This window comes from Leptonychotes weddellii, unplaced genomic scaffold, assembly GCF_054177405.1.
Source record: "Leptonychotes weddellii isolate Sample4059 unplaced genomic scaffold, ASM5417740v2 HiC_scaffold_7289, whole genome shotgun sequence".
NCBI lineage: Eukaryota > Metazoa > Chordata > Mammalia > Carnivora > Phocidae > Leptonychotes > Leptonychotes weddellii.
Window position 1 is genome coordinate 1 of NW_028042671.1, and position 9,541 is coordinate 9,541.

Consider the following 9,541-nt stretch of genomic DNA (forward strand, 5'->3'; position numbering starts at 1 on the left):
CCCCCTCCCCACCTCTCACCGTCATCTCTGCAACAGCCTCCCCACCCCCCTGCCTCTCTGCTTGCCCCGCCGCTGTGGTCCAGTGCCAACACATGGCCAGATGGATTCTTTTAAAAGGGAAGTCAGCGTAGGTGTCTCCCAACTCAGAGCTCCACTGGACTCCTCGTGGCAGAGTCCTGGCCCAAGGCCTTATCATGACCGCAGGACCCTTGCCTTGGCTGTTCCCTCTGCTTGGAGCCTTTCCCCACACAGCTGCAGGGCCCATTCAATCATCTTTGCTCAAAAGAATCCTCAATAAGGCCAAACCTGGCCATGCTATAAAATTGCTACCCCTGTGCCCACTCCTCCCCCTGGCATTTCTGGTCCTCCCATCCCCAGCTCTGGTTTTCCTTGTTTCTATAGAACTTACCACCTAATACACTATGTGATTCATCCACTCCTTACACTTGCTTATTGTCTGTCTCCCCACTAGAATGTCAGCTCCCCAAGGAAAGAAACCATTGCTTTTGTTCACTGGGGTATCCCAGGGGCTTGGAACAGGCCGGGTACACGGAGTCACTTGTGAACAGGTTCTGAATGAAGCCTCCTGCCAGGAGCATCAGTCCTGCTTTAGAGCTAAAGGCACCAACTACTGAAGATTCTGAAGTTATTTCAGCAATGAGTAGAGCCTGGGGACTTGCTCAGACCCTCAGGGACTGTGTCACTGGGTAATGGGAGAGTGACCATTGCACACACATGGAGTGCTGAGGGCCCCTCCCTGATTATGACAGTTCCTGAGTCCAAGTTCTCCTAGAAGCTGCATCAAGAGAAAGGTGTGATGTGGGGCCAAGGTTACAGGCCTTGGAGATCTATGGTATTCTGGCTCCACTGCTTGCTGTATGAGTTTAGGAGTCTTCCTTTCTGGGGCTCAGTTTCCTCATCTGTAAAATGGGGATGACACCTCCCTTCCTCCTATCATCTACTTCTTACCTCTCAGGAGACAATGGAGGGTTCTGGCACCCATTAAACACTCGAAAAAAAAAAAAAATCACAGTTCTCTCACTTCCTCCTGGCCTGCCCCAGGTGGCTGGGATATCTGGGCAACAAGGACCCTAATGGCATCATGAGTGGCCTGGACATGTGGGCAGGCAGGTGATAAAAGGCATGAACACGGAGGCCCATGGCCAACCTTACCCACATGGCTGTCTTGTAGAGACCAGGACTCAGTGTTCACCTCTCATCTCCTCTTACCTGACCCCCCCTTTCAGGGTTTTCTGAGGCCTTCCACCTCTCCAGGTGCCCCAGAGCAAACGCCAGCCCCTCTGGGGGACTCTGATTCACCAGAAGTATGGGGTGGGGCAACCAGGTGTGTCTGAGGGAGGAGTGAGAACTTGGTTCCTTCCTGGCTGTCTCTGCCAAGGTCACTCCTCAGTGGCCCCAGAAATCCCCCCTGGCGGCAGGAAATGCCCTCTGATCTCCCCGGGGAGCAGTCTGCTCCCTCTCCAGTCTTGGCCCTGGGCCCCCCCAGCTGAGTGCTTCATACTGCTGGGGTTGGAGCGGTCACCTGGCTCAAGGAAACGTCTCATTACGGGAAGCTCTTAAAAATGTCACGACAGAGGAAGTCCCGCCCTCCTTTACTGGCTCCTTCCTTTCTCCCTCTCTGTCCGCCCTGCGGCCTCTCTCTGACTCTCCTTCTCCCTCCACCTCTCTGTCCCTCCCTTCTCTCTTCTCCTGGTCCCAGATGTAGCCCCTGAAGAGAGAGCAGGAGCAGATGGACAGGGAGAACTGTGGCCTGGGCAACAGGACAAGGGTTTGGGGAGGAGGAGGGGCTCAAGCCAGGCCACGGCCAGAGGCCTGGCTTGAAGACTATGCTGTGGGCTCAGTGTGAGGACAGCAATCCCGTGCGGGGGTGGGAGGCACAGGCTCACACTGTGCAGGGGCCAAGCCAAGGGTTCCTGAGGGCTGAGGAGAGGGCGGCTGGGATGAGGACTCACCTGTGGTTGAGGCAGCAGTAGATGATGGGATTGTACATGGTGGAGCTCATGGCCAGCCAGAAGAGCGCCAGGTACACCTGCTGGATGAACTTGTGGTAGTAGATGTCCTCCTGGAAGCTGCCCAGGATGAAGTAGAAGTGGTAGGGCAGCCAGCAGATGGCAAACGTCACCACCACCAGCACCATGGTCTTCACGAACTGGGCCGGGAGAGGCTCAGGTCACACCTCAGCCTGGAAGCACCACACCCCAATCCTCCAAGGGTGGTGGCAGGGCACCCCTCATGGAAGCCCTCAGTCCCTTGGAGCATAAGCAGCCTTGACTGCTGGGCCTTGCACCTCTGCCCACACTGCTGTTCTTTCTTTCGAGTCCTCACTCCTTGAAGCCCAGCTCGGAGGCCACCTCATCTAGCAGGTGTCCCAGACCCCTTCGTTCAGAGCAGCTCCCCTCCCTGGAGAGCGGGTGAGCTCCTAACCCCATCCTTGGGGGATCCCCTATGCTAACTATGGGTTCTCAGGTGCCCCTCTCCCTGGGATCTGTGTCTGCCATAGCCCTTCTATCCACAGGTAGTGAGACTCTAGTCGGGCATCCCAGCCTCTGCCCAGGAGTCAGCTCCCTGATCTTCCCCCCTCAAGCCTGGTCTCTGCAGGCCCTCCTAAACTGGCCCAGTACCCCACGAGGAATGGAGGGCAAGCCAGCGATGGCAAGTGGAGACCAGCTCTTCACAAGGAGGGACACTCAGACAGTGTCCCATATCTGACTACCTCCCTGAATTGTCCTATGAAAAATGCCCAATAGTAGACCTGAAGCCAAGACAGTGACCTGATACATGATGGCATTAACCATTACCTTCCCTGGACGCCTAACAGGAAGGGCCACGGCAAAGATAAGCTTTGACTAGGAGACAGTGGAGGAGGTCTGAATCATAGAATGCTGTATCAGGACCTTGGGGGACCCTGAATGGCGGGGAGGAGGGATGGACACTGGCACTTGGGTTGGAAATTGAAGGCAGACTGGGTGCTGCTGGACTCCAATCCAGTCTCCGTGATCTCGGATTGGAGGCCTGCAGTTCCAGCATTTGAGAATTCTCTTGTGATTCTAAATAGGAGCCTCCCGTAGTAGTTCTGTGGGGCTTCTTAAATTCAACACTCCGATTACTCAGAAAGTCTAAGATTTTGAGAGTCAATCATTCTAAGATTCTTGGGGGTATCTGAAATTCTTTGGGGCTTTAGGATTCTCTGATTCTCAAAACATTTTGGGGGAGTTCCTTTAACTTCGCATTTGGCCAAGGGCCAAAGGCAACTCTGTCGTCTTAGGAAGAATGAACTCGGACTCTGGTCTGGGACTTGGGACAAGCGCAAGTTAGGGTGGATCCGGTCCTCAACGGCGCCGCCGTAGGGGCGGGCTTCGAGCCCGGAAGGGCGGGGCCCCGGGGCGGGGCCCGAGCCGACCCCGCCCCCGCCGAGCCCCGTCCCCGGCGCCCACCTTCCTCTTGGCCCGCAGGTGGCGCAGGCTGGCGCAGTGCACCTGGTGCCTGGGAACCTCGCGTCTCCAAAGCGTGAGGCCGATGACACTGTAGGCGAGGAGCATCACCACGAGAGGCAGCACGTAGATGAGGGCGATCACCACGAGGTGGTACCTGGAGGGAAAGCCAAGGGCCTGGGCACGGGACGGCCCGGGAGCGACTTCGGCATCCGCCAGCCCTCAGTCCCCCTGGCCCGCGCGCGCCCCTGAGCCAGCTCCGGCCGGCCACCCCGGGCCACCTCCCAAGGCCTTGATTTAACTTAAAGGAAAAAAAAAGGACAACACTGGCTAGCATATATGCCCAAAGAGGGCTTTCCCTGCTGCAAAAGGGATACCCGCTTTATCTCTGCGATCCTCCAGGTGATAGACAAACGCTACCAAAAAAGGAAATAAATAGGAAGGAAAAAGTTAACCAAATAATACATTTGTTTAACATTTAAAATGCCATTAAACACAAAGGAGGAAGTAAAATTACTAATTCCATTCTCACCAATATTCACAATTGGGATATTTTCTTCCTGAGTCATATGTGTGTATAGGATATATCTATGTACATACGCATTAGACAGATTACATGTATATATAGTCTGTAGCTGCGTCTGTCTGTCTGGAGAGGTAGATTTTCAGGAGCTGATACGGTTCCATCCTGCCCCGACATCCCTATCAGGGAACAGGCCAGTAGCAACAGTACCACACTGTACAAGATACTGATCATCTCTTCCTGCCCATCAGCGTTTGGTTGGGAACGCGGCTCACGTCAGCAGGCTTTCTCTCACCCCACCTTTGAGCAAGCGGCCCAGAACACACATGAGATGGTTACTCATCTAATCCCTGTGGAGGACACCCTGGGCTGTGTGGAGCAGTTTCTTTTCCTTTTGGAAAGATGATGTAAAGGAGATGTGTGCTGCCCATTCTACTGAGTGACACTGCAGCTCTTCTCCGACAGGGCCCAGGTGGGGGCACCTCGGGAATGGGCCCGAGACCCGTGGCCCTGGCACATGACCTTTTTCTAGGAGGGCTGAAGTGTTCCCAAGGCCCCCACTCTCATGACCTGTGGGCCAGCCTTGCTGGGCTCCCTTTCGAGAGGTGCTGCCACCCAGAGAGGGGGAGCAGGTGGCTCCAGCAAATGTCTTCCCTAAAGCCTGTGTTTAGAATTCTGCTTGCTCGCTCTTTGAGCAAATATGCTAATTACAAAAGGTTTGGGGGGACGGGTGCTCCTAGACCCCGGGATCCTCATCCTAGACCCCTGTGTGGTGCAGGTAAGGGCAGGGGGGAACAGCGAATGCCAGGCCCCTCTCACTTTACCTTCACTGTAAGGTCACACACAGAGTGTCTGAGCTAGATAGACCTTGAGGGTCAGCAGGGCTACCTGCCTCAGTGTCTGGAGGGTGAAACTGAGGTTCAGAGAGGTGCAGAAATTCTGTGACATATGAAATAGCTCTAGAGATTTAATCAACACTCAGACGATTTCCCTACCACTGAAGTCCAGCTCTGTGAAGTCAGAACTGAGTTTTTGTTCAGACTCTCACTTCAAAATGTGACCTCGGGCAAGTCTGACCTCTCCCCCGGTCTCAGTTTCCCCTTTTGTAAAACGAGGAGGTAATCCCTAAGATCCTTCCCAAGTATGAGTGACATCTCGATTTTGCCTCATTCTTTCCTTGGGGCACGGTTCAGGATAGGAGTTCACTCTGGGCTAGGTTCCTACGCTGAAGGGAGCTCCAAGGAGCCCTGGGGATCATCTGGGGTCCACCAAAAATCAGGACTGCCTCCTCTCAGAGTCTGGGCTTTTTAAATGTATTTTGATTTTGGAGGGTCTATGTGCATTTTCCTGGATGCGGCGTCTGTAATTTCATCGGATGCCTACACACCCAGGATGGGAGCCTGTGAGGATGCAGCCCCCAATTGAAACCTCAGTTCCTCTACCAAGAACAAATAACACATTTGCACACATAAACCAGGCTTTCCCCAAATCCTCGTAGAATTCTAGGTAACACCAAAGCATCGCCTTCCTAGCTCACGTCTGCCCTCCTGTTTTCCCTTGGTGCCTGAATCAGGGTTGGAACTCACCATCCCCACAGAGCCCGTGCGGGGTCCCCAGAGTTATTACTGGTCGCCCTCTCAAGGAAAAAGGCCTGTAGTAAGGTGGAGAAACACTGCCCCCCAGTGGTCAGTCCACAAAATAGTCTGCTCTCCACCCCTCCCCGAGCCTTCCCTCCACGGACACTGGCCTTGGAGCCGCGAGACCTTCGGAGCAGGGTGGGGTGCAGAGGGAGGGCAGAGACCGTAGGCAGGGCCCGCCCTCAAAACGCATCAGTCTCCGGGACCGGGCTTCTCAGGCTTCTTCCGTAGCACTGAAGGCCACGGCGAGGCCCCCTTCTGGCCGGTGCTCGGGGCAGATGGAGCCCGTGTGGCGGTGGACGTTGGGGGGAGGGGTGCTTAAGGAGGCGGGGCCGGGGGCGGGGGCTGTGTTGCCATGGTGACCTGGCAGCCCTGCGCGCAAAGCAGGCGCCTCCTCCTGCCTCGGGCCGCTGGGCGTCTGCGGGACGAAATCGGCCCCCTCCAGGTTTGCTCTCCTTTGTCCGCGGCTTAAACTACCGCATATGGGTGCCCGTTCTGGGCCAGGCGCGGCGCTAACGGCTCACAGACGGGTCTCAGGCGTGCTCACAGCAACCCCCCCGGCAAGTGCTCTAACTAATGCCCACCCGGGAGAGGAGCCAAAGGGTCTAGGAAGGGTCCTCCAGGCTGCAGGAGACAGATTTTGAGAGTCAGTCATTCTAAGATTCTTGGGGGTATCTGAAATTCTTTGGGGCTTTAGGATTCTCTGATTCTCAAAACATTTTGGGGGAGTTCCTTCAACTTCGCATTTATTTCCAAAAAAGGAAATAAATAGGAAGGAAAAAGTTAACCAAATAATACATTTGTTTAACATTTAAATTGCCATTAAACACAAAGGAGGAAGTAAAATTACTAATTCCATTCTCACCAATATTCACAATTGGGATATTTTCTTCCTGAGTCATATGTGTGTATAGGATATATCTATGTACATATGCATTAGACAGATTACATATATATATAGTCTGTAGCTGCGTCTGTCTGTCTGGAGACGGGAAGGTAAGGGCAAGCCTCCCAAGCCTCAACCAATTCTTTACCCTCTGCTAAACGACCAAGCCGCGCATGGGCATCCGGAAGCCAGCACGTAGGAAACCGAGGCCCGGAAAGGAAAAGGACTTACCCAGGGTCGCACAGTGGCTGGCCCATGTCTGAGTTCTTCTGCCTGGTCCCCTGGCCCACGGCGCCCACTCAGCTTGAGGCAGGCAAAACATCCTAGGCTCTGTCACCTGCCCTTTCCACCTCAATACCCTGACCCTCTGTGGCAGGAGCATGTACAGTGCCCTCCCCCCAACCTCCCCTCGCCCCCCACATTTCCACACACCTGTGTGCACACACTTCCATGAACATGGCCCCGGACTCACACACACACACACGCACGCAGACATAAATGGGGGCAGCCTGGCCGCACAGTAGCGCCCTATGCATATCCTCATCTAAGGACATACCCGTCCTGATCTGAGTCCCCGGGTGGCGCGGAAGTGGGGCGCTCTGAAGCGGCGCTGCCCAGATTTAAGCCCTGGCGTTACCGTAACCTACCAGCTGTGGGACCTTGGGCGTATTACTTAGTTTCTAGTCTCTGGTTTCCTCATCTGAGAATGGGAATACTCAGACATGCACGCCCCACAGCGTTAGGAGAATTGAATGGCTTCGTGTGTGTAAAGCCTCTTGGGAAGTGCTAAGTGTCCCTTGGTATATGCACGGACTCACGTCATCCCAAACACCCTCGCAGATGCACGTGCACACCCGTGTGCATACGCACAAGCACGGACATTCTCAGGTGTGTGCACCTGCACACACATGTGTGCGCACACACTCATGCCCCGCACCCCCCAGGCCTTACAGAAGGAGCATCTTGCTGCCGTTGTCTTTGGGCCAGACCACCGCACACTTGGTGGCGCCCTGGTCCGTGGTGACGGCGGAGTAGAAGCACTGGGGGAAGGCGAGGGCCAGGGCCAGCAGCCAGATGCCCACAATCACCGCTCTGGTGTGGGGGGCCGAGAGCCGCGGCCGGAAGGGGTGGACGATGGCCACGTACCTGTGAGCAGAGGGCTGTGTGAGCGGGGGGCACCCTCCCATCAGAGCAACCCCCATCCCCTTCTCCCCCACCCTGTCGCCCCATCCCCCCCCACCCCTCCACCGCTGCTGGGGACCCGCAGAGAGCCACCTGGGCTGGTGACCCTCCACGGCCGCACAGCACTTTAGCGCCCGAAACCCCAGCGCAGGCCCCCCCTCACCGCCTCCGTCTGACACGAGAGAGTGCCGTGGCCACACTGGAAGTCCACTCAGGACATCTGCCTGAAGCTCAGCCCAGCCGAGCCCCTGGGCCTCTGCCGGCCCCTCTTCTGCTCAAAGACCTTAGCAGAACCTGACAGTCTCCCGGACAGAGCCCAAACCAGCACTGCCCCCCGGCTTTCTGCACTGGTGGGAATGCTTTCTATATGCCCTGTCCTGTCCAGGAGCCACCAACCACACAGGGCTGTGAACACTGGAAGCATGGCTAATACGACTGGGGAACTGGATTTTCAGTTTTAATTAATTTAAATGTAAATAGGCCCATACGGCTCTAGTTACATTGTCAGACAGAGCAGGTCTAAACCTTTAAACGCAGCATTCAAGGCCCTCTGCACATGGCCAACGCACTTTCCAGCCCCCTGTGTCGCTGCTTCCCGCACCTTCCCTGGCTCTCTCTGGTCAAGGAACAGCCCTGCCTGTGGGACCGACCCTCTGTGGGGGCATTTCTTTCCCCTCAGCCTGGAATTTCTCCCTCCATTCTGGATTCGTTAAAGTCCAAGTGAAAGGCCACCTCTTCCAAGAAGTTGGCCAGAAGCAGCTTGTCTCCTCAGCTCCCGCCTCTCTCTGGGAACCTGCGGGGATTTGGGCTGCTGTTTGGCAGCCCTGGTGCCTGGTGGCCGAGTATCCCAGGCGAGGGTTGGTCTCTCCATTTCCTGCACCAGCAGACTGAGGCTTGGGAGAGACAGCGCGAGCTCTGAACAACACTGTGTAGCTCCCTCTGCCCCCAGGACGCCCGAAGACACTGTGGGAGTGTCTTGCAGCCTGTTGGGGCTGAGGCCTCATGGGTCAGGGCCCCAGCCGAGCGGCGACGGCGAGCTGGGGGTAGCTGCCTCCTTCCAAGGTCAAAGGATCCAAAGAGCTCCATCCACCAACGAAACAGGCCCCCTCCTCGGCCTCCATACGGCTTCTACTGTGCTGTACCACCCGGGGCTTTGGTTGCCGCCTCGGAAGAGGGAGGGTCTGGGACTAGACTGGGGGCTCTCTTTGGGTCATGGACCTGTTGCTGGCCATCTGGCGGAGGCCCTGGGCCCTCCTCAGAATACGGTTTTTACAGGAATAAATTACACAAGCTTAGAAAGACAACCAGTTATGCTGAAATACAGTTACCAAAATATGAAATCAGGGCGCCTGGGTGGCTCAGGAGGTTAAACGTCTGACTCTTGGTTCCGGCTCAGGTCATGATCTCAGGGTCATGAGATCGAGCCTCATGTGGGCTCAGGGTGGAGTCAGCTTCAGATTCTCTCTCCCTCGCCCTCCCGCTCACTCTCTTTCAAATAATTAAAATCTTTATATATATATATATATATATATATTTGGGGCATAGCAATACACACACTTACTTATCAACCCGCTAATAAGATCTAGCAGCAGGTCTGGAACCCACGGTAATTTTTAAGTAGTGATGGCTGTCGGCGATACTTGGAGATTTCTGCACAGCAGAGGTACCTGTGATTTCTGTCTGTGACGTTGTCCTGGGCACTGCTGGAGTCCCAGCAAAACGTGGTGTGCTGTCTCCATTTGTAATTGTGATTTTTCACCCTCACAGAAGCTCATGACCCCTGGGATTTCTGTGCACAGTTTGTGGTCACAGGTAACGTGCGTCTGGGCTAGATGATTGTTGACCCCCTCCCTCATCTCCC

The 9,541-nt window shown here is 55.3% G+C and overlaps 1 protein-coding gene across 1 annotated transcript; it reads right to left on the reverse strand.

The window, feature by feature from the left end:
• Nucleotides 1-1,901: 1,901 nt before the first annotated feature.
• LOC102738039 (substance-K receptor) lies at nt 1,902-7,700 on the reverse strand. Its single transcript, XM_081811372.1, has 3 exons — nt 7,450-7,700; nt 3,456-3,609; nt 1,902-2,170 (listed from the first exon to the last, which is right to left on the reverse strand). The coding sequence occupies exons 1-3, from the start codon at nt 7,698-7,700 to the stop codon at nt 1,970-1,972; spliced, it is 606 nt and encodes a 201-aa protein (XP_081667498.1). The 3' UTR covers nt 1,902-1,969.
• Nucleotides 7,701-9,541: the final 1,841 nt, after the last annotated feature.